Consider the following 26,812-nt stretch of genomic DNA (forward strand, 5'->3'; position numbering starts at 1 on the left):
ATTTTATGGGGTCGTTAATAGGTGCACTTACCTTATGAAACCAAAAATTTGCCAAAACATAAAAATATCAACTAACAAATAGGCAGCGGCTGCCAATGTCCCAATGTCGTGTCGCTCGTAAGATATGACACGACACGATTGGTATCATACAAATATTAATAGTGATCTGTTTGCGACGGTTAAATTTGTCCTCGGCATTGAGAACAGAAGGTCATTAACCGGTCGGAAGGTAAGGAATGATAACAAAATAAATTACGAATGTACCCACGACTGAAAACACAATGGTATATACATAATAGCATCCCTGAGTTTTTTTCATATTTTGACTCACTTTGGAAATGGCTCAACTTAAGTTTATATATTAAAGATATCGTCACTACTTTGAAAAAACCTCGTATCTCACGCTGCTCCTCAAAGTTAAAACGCAGTAAGTCTATATGCATTCCATACATACTTACTACAATTTTCTTTTCATTGACAGACGAAGATACAAGTTTTTTAAAAAGTAGTGACGATATGTAATATTTAGGCACAAAGACCCTGATAACTAGGGTTTAGCAAATTTTTTATTTAAACTAGAACTTATAATAGGGTGCATTGGAGTAATTTTGAAGGTCGTCTAATCTCGAAAGTCACATAAAAATTACCATTATTTCCATCATATCAAGATTCCCCTTTCGAATTTACCCGAGCATTTCCTTGCTTCGAAATTATCCGAATGCACCCTATGTACTCTTAATAGCGTGGTTGATACGAAGCTTCTTTTAGTTCACTTAGCTATAAGGGCCTAGAAACCAAAAAAAACTTCGTCTACTATAGTAAAAAATATGTATTTTTTTATAATTACCTAGTAAAAAATATATGTTCGCTTGCTTGGTTCGATCGAATAAGCGAATTGCTTTTATTGTTTTGTTTGCCCCTAGCTAAATATGAAATGAAATATATCCACATTCAATATAAAATCATATACTTAATATCTTTGCAAGCCATACTGTACACGCTAGACACAAAAGAAAAACGTATATAAACGTCTAGTGTTAAACGTGTTAAAAGATGCAAGAGTATCCCTTTCGGCGCCAACCCGTCTACAAACACCAGTTATTTACGTAACCAATGCTACTGAGAACTTCCACAAATACATTCACCGAAAACAAGCCAATATAATAATTATGTAAAAGATTAACCTATATACCAGCCGGCCTAGCCAAATGACAATCGTTCACGCTAGACGCCGATCGAAACGCGCAGTCTGTCGCGGGGCTCGGATACCGGTTAAACTTTCAAACCGTTATCATGTACTTGCGCCAAAACCTTTAAATTTCGTTTTTGTTCGAAAAACCGCTATTTTTAAACCGGTTTTTAGGGGAACGCTTTCATAAAGGTTTCGTTCGATTAACCGGTTTAGGACAAAATTAACCGGTTTATTCCGCAGTATACTGTTCTAACCACACAAAAAATAGCTGCGTGAACGTAGGTGTTTACGCGGCGCGCCTGCGTCTCGCCGCTTGTCGAATAAACCGGTTTATTTCGGTTAAAATAAAGTTCTCATAACGTTCGCGTTCTGAACGCGAGAAAGTTCAGAGTAAAATCGAAATAAACCGGTTTTTACCGGTAAAAAATAAACCGGTTCCGAGCCTTGTGTCGCGCCAATACAGAAGAGCAATAATGAGAGCAAGCTACGAAAACGATATCATCGTAAGCGTTTGTACCTTTGGCTACGTACGCTGACCTACATGGAGCATTATATGTTAGCAGGAAAATCTTTTGATCTAGTTCCCAAGTTATATGTCACATGCACGGCGTTAATGTATTTGTCTGAGTAACAGAAGCGTTGTGTTAGATGTATAAAAAGCTGATTTATCGTCTGTGAACTTTTATATGTTTTGATGTTAACGCGTCTTCATGTCAGTGAGGTGTGAAATACATAATGTATTCGGGGTGTTTTATTAATTATGTAATTAACACATTCTATTTTATTTTACATGCTGTTAATACGAAATAGATTAATTAGTCGGATAATTCATTTAGACAAAATCAAACTTAATTAGATGATAATATTTCAAGCTACTAACATCCTGTAAAGTGTTATACACCGTGTTTTTTTTTGTTTTCCGTTAAATTAGACACGCAGTTAGGTTCATCATTAGGGACCACCCTGTAAGTATATCGCTTTTTGTTAAATTCGCAATTTTTTTTTCCTTTCCACGCATAATAAATAAATAAATTAGTGTGAGAGGACCTTAATCATAACTTTAAAGTCATTGTGAAGTGTTTGACGGCACATTTCAAAACCAATAACATTAGGAAGTGGTAATTAAGGGATGCCACACACGTGTTCAGTAATTTTTTTTTTTTTAATAATTCGATAACCGTAAGAGTTAAGAGGCTAGTTTCTTAGGGAAATTTATTGTATTTGAACTAAAGAATCTTCCCTTAAAGTTAACGGAATTCAATAAAAACAGGGTGTATAGCAAGCAATAGGCGGTACATAACGTCACTACTTTGAAAAAATCTCGTATCTCACGCTGCTCCTCAAAGTTGAAACGCAGTAAGTCTATATGCATTCCATACATACTTACTACAATTTTCTTTTCATTGACAGACGAAGATACAAGTTTTTTTAAAAGTAGTGACGATAAGCATTACTCGTATAGTTTGGTATTAAAATGACCTCATTAGAGAACGGGCTATTACTTTTATATCACTACCACAGTAAACTTTACCGCCTTGAGCTATAAAGAAAGAAAATAAAAATTCAATTTTCTTGCGAGACGACTTATATATGTCGCAGTAAGATAGATAAAGCCGTTATATAGTTATAACCCTAGGAATATATTTATACGTCGTAACATAGTTAAACGAAAGCGATTAATTTCTATCTTACTAGGAATATAACTATAATACTAAACTAGTTTAGTCATATAGTTATATGACTGGATTCAGTTTAGTGAAATGATTGTAGGCAGGAGTGCGGCGGTGCGGCGGAGGTATAGTTATAACCCTAGGGATATAATTATATGCCGTAACATAGCTAAACGAAAGCGATTCCTTACCATCTTACTAGGAATATAATTATAATACGTTACTAGTTTAGTTATATAATTATATCACTGGATTAAACTTAGTCTAGGGATATAATTATAATACGTCTCTAGTTAAGTAATATAGTTATATAACTGGATTAAGTTCAGTAGTATAATTGTAGCAGTGTAGTGCGGCCACTGTTACGTTTTAACTAATATAGCTTGGATTCGTTTGTTTAGTAACCAAACCTCGTGTACTATGTTCGGATCGATACAAAATAAACTTTGTTCTAACGTCAGTGACGGTGTTGTTATTCCAAATCGTCCCGCTATACGTATTATAAAACACTGATTTAAACTTTCACGATTTTTACACATATTTAAAACTGCAAACGGGACTTAATACATAGTAATACGCGATTAAGTCCCGTTTGCAATTTTAAATACCGTATTATAATTATATTCCTAGTAAGATGGTTCTGAATCGCTCCCTTATATCCCTAGGGTTATAACTATACCTCCGCCGCACCGCTGCACTCCTGCCTACAATCATTTCACTAAACTGAATCCAGTCATATAACTATATAACTAAACTAGTAACGTATTATAGTTATATTCCTAGTAAGATAGCAATTAATCGCTTTCGTTTAACTATGTTACGACGTATAATTATATTCCTAGGGTTATAACTATATAACGGCTTTATCTATCTTACTGCGACATATAGATGCATCTCGCATGCAGCCGGCTAGACTGGGGCAACCACGTGCTAACTAGGGATGTAGGTCAACTGTATTTAATTTATTAGTTTAACTTGAAATTGCCCTTTTTTATATTGGGGACACCTTACACAAATCAACTTAGCCCCAAACCACAGTATAATAAAGAGTACTATCGTACAGTATGGCCGCTCCCGCCCCCGCTGAAAGTGCCGCCCACCCCCTCTCGGTTACCTCACAGTTACCGCCTGTCAAAAACGCGAACCGTCGGCCTGTCATATGTCACTCATACAAGCATAGTACGCGTTCACCTACACGAGCTTAGACTGTGTGCTAGGAAGTAGGAACGCGCCTCTTTCATATCGATACCTTTGGGTTCAATTGGCGTAAAGGACAAAATGCAGGTTTTCAGGAGAAGCAAAAAACAACTTTTTTTTTAGAAAAATGTTTATATCTTTTTTGTTTTTTGACCTATATTTGTGACGTATATAGAAAAATATGTAGATTTTTAGTATCCTTCACCTAGTGTAGCAACCGTAGTGATAAACTAAACGGTTTAGAAGTTAGATGGTTGTAAAGGACACGTCAAAATGCTATGGACGTCCTTTACACCCACGATTTTTTTGAACAATTAGAGTTGATAGGGTCGTAAATGACGGTCTTAGATGATTTTTATACAAATTTGGGGCGTAAATGTAACCGGAATGGTACAAATGGCAACTGTTTTTAGCTTAGTTTACAATTGAGAAACTTGAAAAATGTATCAAAACGTAGTTAATATGGCATAGAATAGCCACATTAGTGTTACAGTGTATATTTATCTAAATATTTAACAGTGACAAAGAACAAGACTATTTTATATCCAGTTTTGCAATAAAGAAACAACATTTGCTTAAAAACTATCTAATATTTTGGAAAGTTATTATTTTAGTACTCGCCGCTCGGCTGTCTCAATAAGTTACGCATTCAGTATTTAATTCTAGCAGGGAAACGATTTCGTAGTTTAAGTAAAACACTAATTGTAATCACGTAAACTTTAATCAGCAACTGTGAATAGTAGACTATATTAATACGACAGTAATTTTAAGTCTAAAGTAGAAAGAAGTTTTAAGAATAACTAAGAGTTAAGTACTTATTTATAAACGCAAGTTAGGACGCGTATACAAACTGTATATATAGTCAAGACTACCTACTATGTTGATTCATATTTTTGATAATTTTAAAATAGAAGATTGTTATTTAGTCTTAAACCTGTTAAATAAGAATAATTTTAATTATGAGTTCAATCCTAGAAATATTATAGTCAATGCTTTAAGTACCTGGGTACATAGCCAAGTCACCAAACGCTAACGCTCATTCGCTAGCGAAACGCACCTGTTATTGTCGCAGTCGCACTTAATGTTAGTATAGTCTACTGTTAAAGTTTACTGCCGGCGTAGCTGAATGGCAATCGTCGACAAAAATGCAGTCTGGTGCAATACGCAAGAGCGATAAAGATATATAGCTACGAAATAGATATTATCGTGAGCGTTTGTGCATTTGGGTACGTACCCTGATTACCATAATGTTTTTTTTAATTACCTACATCTCGCCGCAGTATAATAATACTACGAAAGCGTTTCCCTGCTAGAATTAAAGACTGAATGCGTAACCTACTGACTATTCAGACAGCGGCGAATACTAAAAAAATAACTTTGAATTTGTTGCCAAAGTATTAGATAGTTTTTAAGCAAATATTGTTTCTTTATGACAAAACTGGATATAAAATATTAGTCTTGTTCTTTTTTGTTGCTAAGATAGCTTAGATAAATAATACACTGCATTAAACTGATGTAGAGCTATTCTATGCCATATTAAGTACGTTTTGATACATTTTTCCAGTTTTTAATTGTAAACTTAGAACAACATTTGTACCATTTCGGTTACAATTACGCCCCGACTTTGTATAAAAATCATCTAAGACCGTCATTTACGACCGTATCAAATCATGGGTGTAAAGGACGTTATAACATTTTGACGTGTCCTTTACAACCATCTATCTTCTAAATCGTTTAGTTTATCACTACGGTTGCTACACTAGGTTAAAGATACTCGTAATCTGCATATTTTTCTTATACACGTCACAAATATAGGTCAAAAAAACAAAAAAGTGGGTTTATCTTTCTCTTGGAAACCTGCATTACATGTCCTTTACGACAATTGAACCCAAAGATATCGATTACAGTTGCGGATAAAATATTTTTAGTGCTGGTCGTAAAGGACGAAGAACAAAAAAACTTGTCCTTTACGCCCAACTTTATCACACTACTATAGAAAGTGATCCTTAAAAAGTAAGGGCTTAAAGGTCAACAATATATAACAAGGTGACTTGCGACTATATTTTTATTTGTAGATTTCCTTTACGACACAAATAATAATTTATAATTAATGACTTGATATTTACGCCCCTTCAGAAAAGCTATTTTTGCAAGTCCATAGTAGAAAATCTTGGTCGTAAAGGCAACTTTTTAAGAGATATCGAAATTTTAACTACACAGATCGATAGCGCTTGAAATTCTGAACAAAACTGTATATATAACTCATGTTTTACGCCGCCGATATATTTGAAATGTCTTTTACTATGGGTTACGACCAATTGAACCTACCAGAGGTATCGATATATTTAGCGGAATGTAGTATGTATGCGGCACCGCGATACAATACATTTGGTAGAGATAGACTAAAAGCAGAAGAACTCAAGGATTTCGAACTAAAAGATGTCCTATTGTTCTGCAGGAAAACAAGAAGATTTGAAGAAGGAAGTGTGGGAATGCTGCCGGAACAGTAACCTGCAGCTCCAACTCCAGGGAATTGGGCTGAATGAACACAGCAAGTTATCGACAGCCCGCCTGCCTCCGGCCGGGCGTCCCTACACTACATCTACATCTACATCTACGTAGTGGAATGCACTTATAGTGACCCTGCGACACTCCACCCAAGGCGGAGACGGAATTCGTTGGTGGTTTTACACGGTAGTCCTCCTGGTTAGTCCGTCATCGCCCCTGGTCCCCCGGACTGGATGGCATGCGTAAATGCATTTCCCCAACGTAAAAAAAGGGACCTCTTTGAGGGTCATTAATCATCATTTATGTCAACATAAGCTATTATATATTCTGTGCCAGAGACACAAAAATATAGCTTTTATCAAACATAGAGCCACCTGTCGCCTGTATCTCTAGTTAGGCCAGTTTGACTACCCTCGATGTCTAAATGAAAAACAATTGGTTATAGATATTAGTGAATTTAAAAAAAATCCCTCTTTGTCGAAGATATCACAGTGTACCATTATTTGAATGTCACTACATTAGTACAGGCGGTGCGATATTAGCTATAAAGAAAGGGAATAATAGTTATTTGTTATACAAGGGGGCAAAGTTGTATTTTAACGCCGAGTGTGGAATTGAAAAACGAGCAAGTGAAAGGATTCTATAGTTGAACCACGAGCGAAGCGAGTGGTTCGAGAATAGAATCCTGAACTTGCGAGTTTTTCAACACACGAGAAGTAAAATACATTTGCACCTGAGTGTAACACAAAACTTTTCCCCTCACTCTAGCGAGGAAGCTACAACGCAAAAAATGCGTTTATCACTGCTTCCAGTAGTTCCACAGGTGGTACATCATTTTTATTACTAGATTCACCTACTTTTATCAATTTTAAAGCAGTTAATTTGACTTTATTCAAGGTCAAATTACTTTACCCACTAGTGGATAAAATGCGTTTTTACCCGCTGGTATTAAAGGACAAAACACGTGTTTCCGAGCTAGTGAGGGGAAAAATAAATAAATAAATATAAGATAAAAGATAAGATATCCGGTTTCGCAATTTTTTTCGAATTTAGCGCGCGCGAAGCCGCGGGCAAAAGCTAGTAAAATAAAACTACACGGACACAAACTTCCGTGTATTAGTAATGTCCCATGGCCACGGACAAGAGTCCGTCGTTTAATTAGCTATTTGTAAGACAGCCCTAGTCCGGAATCGAATTCAGGTCAACTCCGCACGCGCCCTCTACCGGCTAAATGGGTCAGTGGGAATAGCCCGTTGCTATGCAGCGATAATGAGCGAAGGACACATTGTAAGCTCTTTATTAGCCGGCACTGTTATTTTCGTAGGTGATGGAAAACAAAAGGAAAACATCGTTAGGAAACTAATACCATTAGGGTTTTTACCTCTAAGATAAAAGGAAATGAATTATGGAGAAAATCACTGATAGTTACCAAATTCAAAATTCCAAATCATTTATTTGTCAAACATAGGTACAACATGGGTACAACAGTAGGTCTTCAATGTGTAGAAAAGTATCACTATGCTTCGCCACATGGCATACAAATACTATATGGCTACAGAGAACATGTAGCTTTAAAAACTATAAAGTCTTAACAATTAGTCTAAAATTATATACCTAGTAAAAAATATGTATGGCAAGTTAAAAAGTAATAAAATTTCCCGAATCTAAGAGAACCTCTTGCACAGAATAGTATGCTCTAGTTACTAAGAATTTGTACAGTATATTTTTAAATTTATTTACATTATTAATCTGTAAAATCTCTTTAGGTAACTTATTATAAATTTTTGGCGCCATACCAATTATCATTTTTAAAGAAATTAAATAATAGGCACTGGTATCGTTGAGAAAACAAAATGTAATGAAGTCAATCAATAAAAATAGACAAAAGGAATATAAAAAGATCATACACAATAAACTATAAAAAGGTAAAATAATATAAAAAGTTTGTGCAGTCTTGCACAATCATGTTAAAATTGCGTGATGATGATCTTATTCGAAAACGTTTCTCAAATCCAAGAACAGTTATGAGTAAGGCAGGAAACAAAAAATACTAAAAGCATAGTGAAAAAACCTAGGAATTTTATTACTAAAACTATCCAAATTTTACTTTGTGCGTATATTTCAAACAAATTATAAATTTAAAAACGAGTAAAAATATTATCTTAAGTGAGTCTACTCGCTGGACTCTACTGGATATGATATGCAGATATTGCAGACCGTATTTTTTCCACTTTTAAATTTATTTCAAGCCTAATAGGTATGTATATGCAGGTACCTAAGTCTAATCCAATAAAGAAGGAAAATTATTTTTCTTCCATTTCCTGAAAAGTTCCCAAAGGAAACGAAGCAAATGAAATGAAAATGGCGCCTGGGCTTCCAATTGGGAAACGGGTCTGGGGAAGCGGGAAATTCACCCATCCGCCTCCAATAACGCCCTTCCTTTCAATCTACACTCATTTACGGGAATTTACTGCCTTCGGGATAAAATTTCATACGATAGATAAGACGTTGGAAAGAAAATTGACAAGAAATCTCGGCGCAAGACTTTAGATTTTTCTGTAAAATCCGTGCCAGTGTTTTTGAATCCCAAGTACTTACAGCTACGCGATTTGAAATGTCCATAGCCACAGCAGGGTTAGCACATGATTGCCTCGAGAGCATGTCGCCGCGAGATAAACTACCCGTCCTTATGTCATTAATACAGTGAGAAGAAGACGTACGTGATCTATCTCGCGGTTACATACTCGTACTCTCGCGGCCATCATGTGCTAGGCCTACAGGTGTTATAGACATTTTAGTTTTTTATCATTTGAGTAGTTTATTTTAAGTTTAAAATGTAAAATGTGTCTGTATTTGAGAATTGCGTTTTATTTGTAGATACCAGTAACACCTACATCAGTTATGTTATGACACTTATGACTATGTAAAAGAGATACGTCGCCTTTACATTTAGATACTTACGTAGGTACTCATAGTTTTTAGAACGTGACAAACGTAAACGATAATTGACAAATACGCAACTATCACACTCTACGTGTGACTACTGACGCAAGTCATATAGTCATATCTCTCTTTAATACAAAGCGATCACAAAAAAAAACATTGTAACCAAACCATCTGAAGTAGTTATGGACCTAACACCTACTAAACACATGGTGGCAGGTAGGTTTCATTTCATCGCGCAATCAAGTGGAAGACCACGTTTGAATATACCAAGTTTTATATATACACTAATAAACTCACGCCTGTATTCCCAAAAGGGTAAGCAGAGCGAACTGCTCAAGTCTCAGTGCGACTCTTAAGGAGTAGAAAGCGAACCAAATTTTATAAGTTTTATTAGAAACTTCAGCTGATGTTGCCTGCCACGAAAACCACATAAAATTATGATTAATTTCCGCATACGTTGCCTCGACTGCCTCGGCTTTATTGCAGTATGACAAAGAACATAGTTAGACACAGGTATTTGCCAAGTCTCGTTTACTTTAACGGTTTGCCTACAATCATTATGTTTGTACGGAAGGCGCCATCATGCGCTATTTGAGTGTATCGATATTGACATGTCATTGAGGGTAGGTATTTCATTCATTTATTCAATATGGCAGCCTCGTGGGCCTTTACCAATGACAAGTGTATTACAGTCAGATGCAGAGAAAAGTAAACCCCCCTACATACAAATTTGTATTCAAGGGGGTCTACTTTTCTCTGCAGTGGACTGTACATAGATATAAAAAAACACCGATGTGTGCATGTAAGTGATTAGGCCTTCACGTTGCACTGGTGATAGCTGGAGCAGCAGTACAAAGCATTATGGCGGCCGGGACCACGAACTGCCGAGTGATGGCCGTAGAATTGGATATTCGCATCTCCAAACGAATTATTTATCAACTGCACCCTTTGCGTAGGCTATTTACCTACTGCATAATATCCTATCAAACTTATACATTAAACAGCAGAATGCAAAAATAAAAAATACATATTTGGAGAACGATCCGCCATGTTCCATGGATCAATCGAAAGTCCGAGGGTAGGTATTGAGCCTAGATAGCAATACAAAGTGACAGTAAAGTGACAAAGGTGCTATGTCAATAAATTCAATAACGCGACAATTTTGAATATATTAAGGCCATTCATTCATGTTTAAAAGAAACATAAATAAAGCCCATAAATAAAGAAGACGTGTCTCACTTAAATGATGATGATGAAAAATGCATAAGTAGAAAGGGTACCTCTATTTTATGTGTTTTTTTTTCAACCTAACAATGACATTGGCAGCTAAGAAATTGCAGAAGTGCTTTACTAACCGGCGTACCTAGAGATTTTTTTTTCGTTATTTTGGTACTGTTTTATTGCCTAAATATTAATTGCGTCCTATACATTCGTTCTCAACCGGTAAATATGTAAATAAACACATAAATATGCTAACTAATATGGCATCTTAATAAATTATGATGATTTTAATAGTACTGCCGACGCACTTGGCTGCAGTTCGTGGGTTTACGGCGCCTTAAGAGCCACATAACACGGTTGTTGTAAATTGGTTAAGTTACGACCAGGGGGCCGATTTTTGAGTCTCACTGTCACTAAAATACCGGTTGAAAACGGTGAATTGCCTATTATTTTCAGTGACAATTTTCTGAATTCGATCGCCGTGAGACTCAAAAATCGGCCCCCAGATCATATACCACGAGTTTTGACGTTTTAAAATACTTTACTCGATAGTGTAACTTTCACGGAAAATGTATTTAATTTTTGGTTTTAGTAAGTAACGCCTAACGGTAATGGGACCCACGGAACACCGTAGACGGTGCAGACCGGGGTTCAGGCAGACCGAAAATGGCCAGAGATGGCGGGATGACTTAAACTCGTTTTATCCACGGTGGCAGGATTACAGAAGTGGTTGAGTGGAAGAAAAGAGGGGAGGCTTTTGCCCAACAGTGGGACACTACCCCAGGCTAGACAAAAAAGTAATGCCCCGTTCACTTTCTCCATACAATTAATGTCATTTCCCACGGGAAATACACATCACGATGTTTACGCTATCAAGTAACGTATTTTTATGAAAAAACCCATAGTAATTATATTTTCATCTTTATGTTTTATTTTGATTATAAAATACTAGCTTTTGCCCGCGGCTTCGCTCGCGTTAGAAAGAGACAAAAATTAGCCTATGTCACTCTCCATCCCTTCAACCATCTCCACTTAAAAATCACGTCAATTCGTCTTTCCGTTTTGCCGTAAAAGACGGACAAACAAACAGACACACACACTTTCCCATTTATGATATTAAGTATGGATCTTGTTTTCAAAATAAAAGCTTCCCGAAATTTCGGAAAATATTCCGCAACATCATAAGGGACGGTTTGTACGCAGAACAGGGAACACCACAAATCACAGCACAGCAGGTACGTTACGCGAATGTAACAGTTTATTTTCTCGGCTAAATTGGTAACTGTAGGCCTAGCACATGATGGCGGCGGGAGTATGTCGCCGCGAGATAGATGCCACGTCTTCTTCTAACTGTATTAATGACATAAGGACGGGTAGTCTATCTCGCGGCGACATACTCCCGCGGCCATCATGTGCTACCTACTGGTGTATTTTAAATAGACACCGGTGGTTGTCTGCGCTCACTTCAGTCCAAGGACACGAGTTCCACTCACAATTAACAATGACAGTGAACACATTTGAAGATGTTTGTTTATTAAGAAACGCGCAGTTCCTTTAGATAATTTATTAGCATAAGAAACGAACCGATCGCTTTTGCTACATTCAGGCTCCATGTTAGTATTATGCTTAGGAAATGATGATTATCAATTCCTTACAGTATTTTCTATTACATATATAAAAATCAGCCTTGAGAATTTAAGGAAAGTTGGTGATAAAAAAAAAGCTATGGAAACGGATACCGAAATTCTGATAATATGGATCATTAAATCTCGGATAACTTACATAATGTATCGAACTGAACCAGATAAACCAGATTCAATCCAAAGTCAACATCCAGTGTTTGGCGAAGCCGCGCAAACTGAACTAACAGACATCCATTCACGAGTCAGTGTAGGTATAGCACAACTTGCGTTCTCGTGCGCGAATCCATAGTCCAATTTGTACCTCTCTATAACTCTTCTACATGTATTTGTATGAATAATCAAGACAGTGCCAGTCGAGATTCGTTTGCTATGGATCGTAAGCGATTGGTGACGTTTGTGAGCTAGGCACCCTGATCACTGATCAGCCTTTGGTCTTTATTGAAAAGGTGCACCGTCGCAACGCGTCCTGGTGCCCTCGTACAAAAATTTACAAAAATTTGCCAGGGATTCCCGAAGATCTGAAGGCTTGTCACAAATCCACTTAATTTTATAGAATTTTATGTCAAACTTTAATGCAACCAGCAGTCATTGGAGCGAATTTGACTTTATAAGATTTAACATAGAAAAGTTTCCAAATGAGGGCAGCACCAGTCTTGCACTTAGCGAACACTGGTTTGCATTTGGCTTACTTGTAAGCGTTTGCGATTGTAATAACGAAGCAGTTGACACGACCCGATACATGCCGTGATTTTCCATGCCAATGTCGATGCAAATATTCGCCGGTGTGATAACAGATGAATAGAAAGTAGATAATGAATACAAGCATCAATGATATGCCATTTATATTATAATCTAGAGGAAATTTCCAGCCGTTTTCTATTTTTTTGCGGCTCTATTCGGTGACTTTCTTGTTTGAAGTCTTATCCGATTCGTATCGTATCTAGAGCTAATATTCAACATATCTTAAAGTTATATCAGGGGCCCGTTTCTCGAATGGTACAATCCTTGTATTACAAGTGCGCGAACTGTCAAATCGTATGGGTTGTCATGGAAACACACTTGTAATACAAGGCTTGTACCTTTCGAGAAACAGGCCCCAGGTCGAAGAAGCCAAAAGGCACTACCTTACTAATATCATAAATTTGACTGTAGCTCCTCGCTCCTCACACTTAACCTTTGTAATCATTTTGAAACTTAATTTTAAAGCAAGGAATAAAAATATTGTTACAAGTTCATTTTCAGCCTCATTTCAATTGGCTTTATATAAATAATAATCCATCCAGTCTCTATTTGTGAGTTCCTATAATTGGCTCTGTATTGCTATTCTAAATTTATATTGTATCATTCATAGCTGTTGGAATTCCTTGTATAAATAAATAAATAAATAAATAAATAAATAAATAAAATCAAGACATTTTAAACATTGATTAAAGATTAGAATTATTTAAAAACTGTTACTCATCGCCTTTGTTTTACGAATCATAATGCACATACAAAGGTAAAAGTATTACGTAAACTACTCAGTATTGGTATTAACTAAGGCTCATTTAAAAACAATACGCTATGTTTAAAAAGTAAAACATGTCACATAGACACTACCAGTCTAGCAGAAAAGAGTAGAAAAAAAAAATTACAACACCGCAGTGTCCCATTCTAATCAATATGTGCAAGAAAACGATTCGACAGTACGATGATATTTTTTCCAGGTCCAGTAAGCCTTCGGGAATAAGTACTTGGAAATTTCTACCCTTGCCACCGTGTCCGAATGGCCGAGTGGTATAGGCATCCATCGCGTAAACGGAGTACGCTGGTTCGAATCCAGCTTTGGACCCTTGGAGGCCTTAGTGCGTTTTCACACTAACCGATCCGATATCGGATGCCGGACCGATATCCCATACATTTACGCCGCCATCTTTGATTTTTTTCCTTTCAAATCCTTCCTACTTCCGATATCGGATCGGATAATGTGAAAACGCACTAAGGCCCACTTGCACCAACCACTTAACTCAGGGTTAGTGGGCTGTCATCTGTCAAATTCCAAATAAAATTGTCGTCCCTCCATCCCTCCCTCTTTTTCGTTGGTGCAAGTGGCCCTTAGTCATATTTTAAAGATAAGATAAAAAAAAGATAAAAGACATTTATTCATGACGCTCACAAACACGTACGTACATGTACACACAAGAATAGGACAAAAAACAGAGAACAGAACATTAAGTAAGTGCGCATCACGAAATGGACCCAACTCAGCATAATGCTAGCTGGAAGCCAGCGCTGGTCTTCCGTAGGGCCCATTCGGTGATGCCACGACAGATAACAAACACACAGCAATAAAAAGAAAAAGAAAATGAAGAAAAGAGACAGAAAAAATAAAACTATTTACATAAAAAAACCAAGAATACACATAAATCACAAAAAACGGGAAAAAAAGGAAAACATAACAGAACACAAATTTTAATAAAACATTATCAACTACATTACATTGAACGCGACCACATCAGCTGTCAGCCCAGCCTGCCGCATCTAGCGCCACCCAGCCCGGTGGCGCTATTTTCTTTGTGACATTAATTTCAGTTTATAGCCTAAGTGTGTCATATAGCAACCGTCTTTGAAGACATAACATTATCTTTGTCCCCAAGTACTGGTACTGGCTAGTAGGTATTCTACTTTAGCTATCAATAGTATACTGGGTCAACGGAATATACCTTTATCACCTTTGTTTATAACAATGACTAAAACATGCGTAATGTTGTATTTTTACACACAGAAACCACAACAAAGAGTGTATGTTTCGTTATAGGTACCTACTTACCGACAGAAATAGTAGAAGAAATACATATAAAAGAATAAAACAATTAAAAAAAACCGGCCAAGAGCGTGTCGGGCCACGCTCAGTGTAGGGATCCGTAGTTTTCCCTATTTTTCTCAAAAACTACTGAACCTATCAAGTTCAGAACAATTTTCCTAGAAAGTCTTTATGAAGTTCTACTTTTGTGATTTTTTTCATATTTTTTAAACATATGGTTCAAAAGTTAGAGGGGGGGACGAACTTATTTTTCCTTTAGGAGAGATTATTTCCGAAAATATTAATATTATCAAAAAACGATCTTAGTAAACCCTTATTCATTTTTAAATACCTATACAACAATATATCACACGTTGGGGTTGGAATGAAAAAAGGGGTACCCTAATAAAACATTTTTTTCCATTTTTTATTTTTGCACTTTGTTGGCGTGATTGATATACATATTGGTACCAAATTTCACCTTTCTAGTGCTAACGGTCACTGAGATTATCCGCGGACGGACGGACGGACGGACAGACAGACATGGCGAAACTATAAGGGTTCCTAGTTGACTACGGAACCCTAAAAAGGTTTTGTGACTGTCACCTGGTCTACAATAAATAGAAAGTATAAGATTAAGGCTATCCTCTATTTAGTGTTATGTTATGACCATATTGAAGATGGCTTCCAGCTTCGGAGGTTTCAAAAAATACTGGTAGGTGATTACTTAGTTGTGTGTAGGTGATTACTTAGTTGTGTGTAGGTGATTACTTAGTTGTGTTAGGTGATTACTTAGTTGTGTGTAGGTGATTACTTAGTTGTGTGTAGGTCGATACTAACTCAATGTTCACTAACCCCCTTTTTCATTAACGTTCCCTAAAGTTATCAAGCCGATAAAGTTCGTTTGTCCCTTTCTATCACACGAATACATCGGAAAGGGACAAACGAACTTTATCGGATTGATAACTTTAGTGAACGTTTATGAATAAGGGGGTAAATATGTATGTACAATGTACATATGTATGTATAAGCTTTATTGTACATAAAGGAAACAAAAGAGACACAGTTACAGAGTCAATAATATACAATGTAGGCGGACTTATCCCTTAATGGGATCTCTTCCAGTCAACCTTTGAGGAAATGAATAGTAGCGAATTAACGATTACATACATAATAAAGATGGTAATAATTATATAATTAAGAAGTGTCTCGATTATGTAATGGTTATGTAGCCAATAGCCATAAATGCCTAATCTATTTATACCGATCTATGTAGTATAATAGATACCTAAAACCAGAAAGCGACGCGACTGTGCAATAGGACCCTCTATTGTTTTCATACCAGACATACCTACTATGACAACTATTCCGCTAAGTTTACAGAAACGACTGCACGTACGTACTTGTAAAGGCTACTTGACCCTTTTTTAAAGTCTGTCTTATATGATTAAGTACTGTCCAATTAACCGAAATAAAATATTACCATATTTCATAAATGTTTTTAAAGTATCCTTTTACGTAATCAGGCGAAAACAACACAGTCATGTTAATCTATAGATTATCTGCGCATCGTTATTCTATTCGAAAACAACATTTTCTGACTTTTTAAGTATGAAGGCATAAAGTTCAATAGGTATGTCAGTGATTGTTTTGACATGCAGTAAGGTTCGAATCTATAAATATTGTTTTTTTTTATGCCAAATACTACAGAAGACAATCATTTATTGTGCCAAATTCGATATGAGTCTAGTAGCCTATAATATTATAAGATTTATAAGCAAACTGACCTGGTAATGTTGTCCTGTCTGTCCGCGATGGTCTGCAGCCCTACGGCATCTCGCAGCTGCATCACGAGGGCTGTTCTCACAGCGTCCGTGCATCTCCACTCTTCGATCCTTTCGCAAAGAACCTGCGGGAATAGACATGAATTTACTTTTGTACAAGGCCGTCAGTGCCGTACTAGGTACAGTAAACGGTCATAAAGAGCACATCGGTTTTTCGTCTTCGTAGTGTGTTGTCTCTTTCTTGCTTATGTCACGTTAATTGTCTCATTCCAAAGACCGATGTACATTGTTTATGGCCGTTTACTGTATACCGTTATGTAAAATGATGGCTGAAAGCTTTTAAAAACATTTATTAAAGCATTATAGTATTCTTTCGGGAAATTGCAGTTTTGATGACAAAGTGTAGTTAGTCTGTGGTGTAGTCCCAGAAATCCCATGTATATAATAGGTAACGAAATCTACAAACTCCTGTGAGCTTGATACTGAATTACTGACAAATAAATATTTAAAGACATGTTGCATAAAACTAAACAGCAGCGTTATGACTTATGATTATTTTATTAGCTATATTTGTACTCTAGTGAACTTGAAAATTCCAACAGGCAATTTAGATGCTTGTTGTATCATACAGCTGCATCGATATAGGTTTTATGTATAATATTCTTACCTCAACATCATCAGAATAGATCGGAGTATTCCTAAACACGTCCTTCTTCACAACAGCGACATACGGTCCCTGCACGCCCCCCACAAACTTCTCACAGTTGAAGAAGACGGCATCTTTCTTCACCATCTCTTCCTCAACCCCGGGGAATGTCGGGTTCATATCAACGGCTGATGTTGGGGCTACTAAGGTATAGTCCCAGAAAGCCCACGCTCCATATTGGTGCAGTAAAAGCGTTGTAGCCATATCGTCGGCTAAGACTCCGGTAAGCTTGGATGCTGCGGGGAAGAAGCCGATCATACGTTTGCCGGACCCTGAGTATCTTTGAAGCTTCTGTTCCAGGTTGTTGAGGTCGATGAAGCCTTCTTTTGTTTCGGGGATTTTGACGATCTGGAAAAAATAGTGACGGTTAGCGGTTTGAAAAAATGACTCGTGAAATTAAATATTGATCTTCTCAATTCAATCTTTTACTAATTTAACGAGTTTAAATACAGTAATTAGCTTTCGACGACCGGTCTGTCTCAGTCGGTAAGTGACCCTGCCTGCTAAGCCGCGGTCCGGGGTGCGAATCCCGGTAAGGGCATTAATTTGTGTGATGAGCACAGACATTTGTTCGTGAGTCATGGATGTTTTCTATGTATATAAGTATATATTTATCTATTTAAGTATGTATATCGTCGCTTAGCACCCATAGTAAAGCTTGCATAAGCAAAGCTTGTTAGTTTGGGGTAAGTTGATCTGTGTAAGGTGTCCCCAATATTTATTTATTTACTTATTTATATTTTATTTTTACCATCTAAACGTGTATCTACTGTTAGAAAAATTTAATGATAACAGATCCTATTTAAGTCTATCTGAAATTCTTACAAGATAAGACACAGAAAGATTAATCCACTACAGCCCTACAAATTTAAAATACTTTTCCCCTCACTAGCTCGGAAACACGTGTTTTGTCCTTTAATACCAGCGGGTAAAAACGCATTTTATCCACTAGTGGGTAAAGTAATTTGACCTTGAATAAAGTCAAATTAACGGCTTTAAAATTGATAAAAGTAGGTGAATCTAGTAATAAAGATGATTTACCACCTGTGGAACTACTGGAAGCAGTGATAAACACATTTTTTGCGTTGTGGTTTTCTCGTTATAGTGAGGGGAAAAGTTTTGTGTTACACTCGGGTGCAAATGTATTTTACTTCTCGTGTGTTAAAAAACTCACAAGTTCAGGATTCTATTCTCGAACCACTCGCTTCGCTCGTGGTTCAACTATAGAATCCTTTCACTTGCTCGTTTTTCAATTCCACACTCGGCGTTAAAATACAACTTTGCCCCCTTGTATAACAAATAACTATTGTTTTCCCCTAGTAGGTAGTGGCGTTACAAAATTAAACGCAAAAGATTTGTCGTGATCAAGTCCAGTTATTCCATAAACAAGTGACGCAAAAGCCTCCCCAACTCTTACCACGCAAGGCACTTATCAGATTAGTTCCAGTCAAGTTCCGGCTTTGATTTCGTTAACTCCCAAGTCCCAAGGGCGGCTCTACTTTGTCTCAGAATATTACATGGGGCAGATAATGTCTTATTCAAACGCCCGAAGAAAACGGCCCGTCTTACTAGAAAATTCTATTTGACATCTTAATAAAATCAGGCTTAGGTTAAAGCTGAAATTGCAAATTATTGTTTAGACATAAAATATGCCGGGATTGGAGTCTGGAGACTTTATAATTACATACATACATACAATCACGCCTGTATCCCATAAAGGGGTAGGCAGAACACATGAAACTACTAAAGCTTCAGTGCCACTCTTGGCAAATAAGGGGTTGAAAGAAAACGAAACTGTGACATTGCAGTGACAGGTTGCCAGCCTCTCGCCTACGCCACAATTTAACCCATATCCCATAGTCGCCTTCTACGACACCCACGGGAAGAAAGGGGGTGGTGAAATTCTTAACCCGTCACCACACAGGCACCTTTAGGCAGGCAGGCGACTTTATAATTAATTTCTTCAATTTAGGTACCCAAAGGCCAAGTCTGGCGGCTTAGAGAGGAAACGCGGGCGACCATGCATTGTACTTCTCATAGATTGAAAAAGAACGATTTGATACTGGACTGACAAAGCCCATACAAAAAAGCGTACCCCTGAAATGTACGGGCCTTTTAGGCTTAAGAGCGCTATGACAAAAAAAGGCGATATATTGTAAAATGCACAATATTTATCGACAAAATTGTACACTTTACTCATACTAAAAGACAGTGAAAGTACTTGTTTCAGTTAGAACATCTTATTAACTGTCGGTTAATTAAAAAACATATGAAAAAAAAAAGCTTTTTCAATTAGTAATGATTGTTTTCCTGATGCTCGTTTAGGAAAAACCGCGTGAAGCACAGAATTCGGAGCTCTTATTATCTACAATTTGATAAGCTCACTCTCATAAATGAGGTAAATTTAAGTTCCAAATATCTTGTACTTAAGGCCTATTAAACAATATTTATCATTTAATCCTTTGAAATTGAGAAATTGAAAGTAAAACGAACTCAATTTTGTCTTGAAAATACATCGAAACAAGTGATCATTTCTCCGAAAATCTACATGTTATCGAAGCTATTTTAGTATATAAATAATCTGCACAATGTGCTTAAATTGCTGTTATCCATTTGTCGTTATAATATTTTATTATGATTTTTTTCCAATTTTTTGAAAACTAGCCTTCCTGTCGCTATTTTACCGGCGACGGACGCCTGCGATTTCAGTGCCGCGCCGGAGCTCGAGGAGGTGAGACGTATGTTGCTTCGCTCTCCGAGTTTTCATCGCAAACGTCGAGAATATTTATCGTTGTGTGGGTCGGACGCCTTGTTTATACACGGGCTATCCTCGCATTGTGTGTGTGTAAACAGCGACCAACGAATTTGATCCTAGATCCGTAAATATTTGCTTTTGTAATATTTTGTTATGTTTGAATGTTAAAGTATTACATCGTTATGATGATAAATATGCGAAAATTACAATACGGTCAAGATGATAAGACACATCAAGATGGTACTCGGGATCTGATGATGGAGCCAGAAGGTGGTCACCAGTACCAGTGAACCATGTAAGTAAACGACTTCGTGTTTAGGCTCGTTGGGTTCGTCTCAACAAGACCTTTGACAAGAGGTGGTACTCAGGGTCTGATGATGGAGCCAGATGGTGGTCACCAGTACCAATGAACCATATAACTAAACCCAGAGATGGGGAAATCGTAATCGATTCCGGATTACACGATTACTTGATTTTACTTTGTAATCCACTACTGGGTGTCAGATTACTTGTAATGTAATCAAGTGAAACGGTAAATTACCATTACATGTAAAGGAATCACTAATCATCTATACAATAATTACTATTACCAATAATTCGGAATCATAGTCGATTCAAAATAACTGAAATTATTGACTTGATTACTTTCAGATTACAAATATGTAGTACCTCAGATTGCTGACTGTCACTTTGACACAAAAGTCATCATGGGTGTCGTAAAATAGGTTTTAGGGGGTGCTGATTCCAAAATTAATGACCAATGTGGAATCTGACATTGCTGACTGTCACTTTGACACAAAAGTCGTCATGGGTGTCGTAAAATAGGTTTTAGGGGGTGCTGATTCCAAAATTAATGACCAATGTTCAATCTGACGTTGCTGACTGTCACTCTGACACAAAAGTCGTCATGGGTGTCGTAAAATAGGTTTTAGGGGTGCTGATTCCAAAATTAATGACCAATTTGGAATCTGACATTGCTGACTGTCACTTTGACACAAAAGTCGTCATGGGTGTCGTAAAATAGGTTTTAGGGGTGCTGATTCCAAAATTAATGACCAATGTGGAATCTGACATTGCTGACTGTCACTTTGACACAAAAGTCGTCATGGGTGTCGTAAAATAGGTTTTAGGGGTGCTGATTCCAAAATTAATGACCAATGTGGAATCTGACATTGCTGACTGTCACTTTGACACAAAAGTCGTCATGGGTGTCGTAAAATAGGTTTTAGGGGGTGCTGATTCCAAAATTAATGACCAATGTGGAATCTGACATTGCTGACTGTCATTTTGACACAAAATTCGTCATGGGTGTCGTAAAATAGGTTTTAGGGGTGCTGATTCCAAAATTAATGACCAATGTTCAATCTGACGTTGCTGACTGTCACTCTGACACAAAAGTCGTCATGGGTGTCGTAAAATAGGTTTTAGGGGGTGCTGATTCCAAAATTAATGACCAATTTGGAATCTGACATTGCTGACTGTCACTTTGACACAAAAGTCGTCATGGGTGTCGTCAAATAGGTATCCGAGGGTGTTTGAAAACTAATGACCAATTTGGAATCTGACACTGTTGACTGTCACTTTGACACAAAAGTGATCATGGGTGTCTTCAAATAGGTTTTCATGGGTACTGATCTCAATATTAATGATCAATTTGGAATCTGATATTGCTGACTGTCACTTTGACATAAAAGTCGTTATGGGTGTCGTCAAATAGGTTTCCAGGGGTACTGTGCAATGTCAGGTTCCAAATCGGTCATGACTTTTTAAATCATTTCATTAATTTTGGAATCAGTACCCCTAAAAACTATTTGACTACACCCATGATTCCTTTTGTGTCAAAATGACAATTAGCACTGTGAGATTCCAAAATAGTTATTAATTTTGGAATCAGCACCCCCGGAAACCTTTTTGACGACACCTATGACGACTTTTGTGTCAAAGTGACAGTCAGCAATGTCAAGATTCCAAATCGGTCATTAATTTTCAAATCAGCACCTCCGGAAACCTATTTGACGACACCCATGACGACTTTTGTGTCAAAGTGACAGTCAGCAATGTTAGATTCCACATTGGTCATTATTTTTGGAATCAGCACTCCCTAAAACCTATTTTACGACACCCATGATGACTTTTGTGTCAAAGTGGCAGTCGGCAATGTTAGATTCCATATTGGTCATTAATTTTGGAATCAGCACCCCTAAAACCAATTTTACGACACCCATGACGACTTTTGTGTCAAAGTGACAGTCAGCAATGTCAGATTCCACATTGTTCATTAATTTTGGAATCAGCACCCCCGCAAACCTATTTGACGACACCCATGACGACTTTTGTGTCAAAGTGACAGTCAGCAATGTCAGATTTCACATTGGTCATTAATTTTGGAATCAGCACCCCTAAAACCTATTTTACGACACCCATGACGACTTTTGTGTCAAAGTGACAGTCAGCAATGTCAGATTCCAAATCGGTCATTAATTTTTAAATCAGCACACCCGAAAACCTATACTCGTGGTATATGCACTTGAAATGTGAAAGTGAAAATGCTAGAATGACATGTAAACCAAAAACAATTTGAGTGACATATAGAAGTAAAGTAATAAGCCTGGAATCGAAGTAAAGTGGAATTCAGATTACTTAAGTACTTGATTACCGAGGAATCCATATTACAGGCCCCGTAGCCGAATGGCATTTCTCCGACGCCAAACGAAAGCGATACGCCGCTGGCTCTGTCGCGCCAATACGCAAGCGCGATAGAGATAGATATCTACTAGCGCTTCGTTTTGTGAGCGTTTCGTGAGCGATTGTGCCATTCGGCTAGCCACCCAGGAATCTATATTATACCGATTCCAAAGGAATGGATTACAGAGGTAATCATAATACAGCATTACAGTAATTTTCATATAACAAAAGCAAATATTTGGGATGGGATCTACTTTTATAATTAATTTTTTAAATAAATTTTAACATAATTGATATTATTTTGCGCTACATTCTAGTATTTTCGTACAAAATAATGTTTATTAGAAATCAAAAGTTTATATCGAGATAGTAGATTGTGGTTGTTATCAAAATTCCATAGAAAGGATCAAGATTGTTTTGTCCATTATTGTAGTGCGAGCGAGTGATAAGACGTGCTAGAAAGGGTCGGCATATTGGGCTCGCGCGGCGGGTAAAATACCTAATTTCGCCCGACGCCGAAATGTTATAACGCTCTTAAAACTAGATGGCGCTGCCGATAAGGCATCGCAGCCTGGAAGTGGCTAAAATCATATTTTCCCCAAATATTTTTCCGTGTTTTTATGTTTTGAATTTGAATGATATCACATCAATACACATTTTGAAAAAAATAAATTTGTAGGTAGGTATCATCAGTGTAGTTATGGTAGTATTTAATAGGTGGCGCTAAAAAATCGAGGTACGATTCTTAGTAAGAAGTATGTAAATCCTAAGACTGTATCGTTAAGTATGAGGACAACTTTGAGTAGCCGTATTTATTTGCTATTATATTTTTTTCTTAAAACAAGACATAGGCTTAATAAGGCACATAATAAGGTTCACATTTTGTCCTAGAAACTCGACGTAAAGCAAGTGGTTTAGACAGTATTGACTTAATCCTCCCGAGTAACAATTACGATTCCGGACAAATGCTACTAGAAAATTCACAAAGTGCGTAAAAAACGATACGATTGCGAAAAAAAATTGTACTGTGTGAACCTCAACGACATATGATCCACAAAGCAGAATATCTGGACATAGTCTAGCCATAGTTATTTTTAAGAAATAAAGTTCAGGATCTGTGTATGGCGGCCATTTAGAGAATGTGGCATGGTGCTTCCTCTAACTCCGACTTTGATGTCGAATTTAACTATCATACACTGTTTATATCGATTTGGTTTAGGCACTGTTCAAACACCGTGAATGTCAATTAGACTTTGGCCTATGGCTAATTTTTTTATCTGTTTCTCTCATCCTGCTTGCATCAAAAATTTACGACAATCCGGAACGTTGCTCAAAATAGCGTTTTTTTAATTATATAAATTCACCGCATTTATTCTGCAAGTACCCAATTGAAAAACCATGAAGAGGACTCTTAAAGAATATATTTTGGCAGCATATTAACCTTTGTTTGTTGAAATCGTGCAAACAGTCATTGAAATATTCTCAAATTAAGCCAGATAGGGGTTGTCCGAAATTTATTTGCTAGACCTTAATGAAAGTACCATAAAGTCTCTAAAATAAAATAAAAATTAGACTTTCTTATATCAAATAGTGCTTACCAATACCTTCAGATCATACTCTCGGAACATAATAATATAAAATTATGCACATGTCAACATTTAGACGAGGTTTGTTTTGTCCTTATACTTATCGATACAGTCCTTATATAAATGATCTTTGGACTGAGTAATGTTTTATTTTATAAACTGAAATAGATATCATACACTAAAGAAAAAGCGATCAAGTCCACTGGTGGCAAAGCCGGGAATCGAACCCGGGTCTCCAGCTAACGCGGCTGACGTGATAAACCATCGGTATGGTATCTATTTCAGTTTATGATTTATACATAGTAGTAGCGTTACTACTTAAAAAACAAATAAAAAAAATGTAATAAAATGTGTGTATTGATTTGTTCCTTACATCGATATTTTATTTTGCTAATAAATTACTTAGTAATTTTTGAAGTCTTAAACAAATACGGATGTTACTCTAAGGACAACGAAAATTATACGAAACAACAATATGACTTCTAGGAAAAAGTGAAACAACATATAAAAACATATGTCGCAGTTCTAAGTGCGTTGTTATTTATTTATTCTAAACAGAGTTACCTACTTCTATTCAGTGCGAATAGACATAAGTACACTCCCACAAGGACGATAGTTGCCATAAAAACACTCCACGTGTACCAGTGTACCTATCTAATAAGTAATGTAACCGTATCTATGTATGTGTGTATCTAACGTGTGTACGAGCCATTTTTTATCACACTTGCTCAGTAAGTGTGCAATTGCACTCAGGCGTAGCGGGAGTTGTAAGAAAAGCCATGTCGCCTAAATAGAATATTGTTTTTTTTTCTCGTCTGTTTTTAATCTGTTTTTTACTATTTATGCGCTATACCTATTGTTTTTATTTTTTAGTTTCAGAGTGCCTTGGTTTTACTGTTATGCTGTGTAACTTATTTGAATAATAAATAAATAAATGTCTCTAGAGAGTTACGAAATTTCTAGGGTCATAATTATTTTTCCAATAAATCTAATTAAAAAATCTAAAACTCTGGTTCGATTCCCGGCTCGGCCACTGGTGGATTTGATCGCTTTTTCTTTGGCGGTCGGTTGGTCCAGAGGTAACAACGTTAGCCACGTAATCTGAAGACCCGGGTTCGATTCCCGGCCCGAGCCACCGGTGTACTTGGTCGCTTTTGCTTTGCTGGTCGGATGGCCTTATAGGTAACGAGTTAACGACGTTAGCCTCATAAGCTTAAGACCCGGGTTCGAATACCGGCTCGGTCACTGGAGGACTTGATCGCTTTTTATTTATTGTACATACCTTTGCAATATGGTACTTCTCTTCACTTTATAAAAAAATACCTACTTTAAAAAATTACTTTGTACTGGTATTTACTTCAGGTACCTACAAGCTCGTACCTACGTTAAAAAAAACTATCATATTGAGTAATCTCAAATGACCTTCTACTTTATTTATATCCAGTAGGGCGTTCACATAAACCGATTTCAATGCAAATTCTCGCGTTTGTCCTTTGAAACTGTGTTAATACCTGTGGATGCTCACCTACATATACATATAAAAGTTATGTTTTGAATGTAATTTTGGGTTAACAGGTTTTTATTTTATTCTTATTATAAATAAGCGTCCTTTGAAGACTATAAATAAGACAGAACTGTATATTAAAATTTTCGCAATGCATCGAGCTTATGTATTTTTATTAGATTTCAGCAGCGGCTGGTCCATATCTACGAGCCGATTCCCACCGGCTTGCCTAAAATTGATTACTAGTAAAGTACCTTAATGTTAAGGTAGGCTTCTTTTTGCTCAGTGTTGCCTTTGCCTAGCAGAAATTTTCACCAGCCGCCAATGTTAGATTTAATACATTTCTAATATTTCGAGTATATTACACGTCGTCACTCTTGCATATTCAGACTGGTCCCATCTTCTGGCAAACCCTGGCAAACATGCTCATAGTAGTAGGTACAGTCGATTTCATAAATACGTGTACATTTTTTCACTTTATTGCAACGAGTAAGGTGAAGAAATGTGGACATATGTCGACTGTACATAGTGTACATACAATTCGTACAAACACGTTGTCAAAGTAATTAGTCTGATCGGAGCTACTTGCCGAACTAATTAAGTAATTATGTTAATGAGCCTGCTTATTACTGT

At 36.8% G+C, this 26,812-nt stretch overlaps 1 protein-coding gene across 3 annotated transcripts in view; it reads right to left on the reverse strand.

The window, feature by feature from the left end:
* The window catches only part of LOC125235962, a 154,171-nt gene that overhangs the window by 23,503 nt on the left and 103,856 nt on the right, over positions 1–26,812 (reverse strand). For all 3 annotated transcript variants that reach the window (XM_048142627.1, XM_048142626.1, XM_048142624.1), the window contains exons 4-5: positions 17,611–17,997; positions 16,947–17,068 (exon numbers count right to left, since the gene is read on the reverse strand). In XM_048142627.1, the coding sequence (XP_047998584.1) occupies positions 16,947–17,068; positions 17,611–17,997 (509 nt within the window). The remainder of the gene's footprint in view (positions 1–16,946; positions 17,069–17,610; positions 17,998–26,812) is intronic.

Source organism: Leguminivora glycinivorella, chromosome 18 (assembly GCF_023078275.1).
Source record: "Leguminivora glycinivorella isolate SPB_JAAS2020 chromosome 18, LegGlyc_1.1, whole genome shotgun sequence".
Taxonomy (NCBI): Eukaryota; Metazoa; Arthropoda; class Insecta; order Lepidoptera; family Tortricidae; genus Leguminivora; species Leguminivora glycinivorella.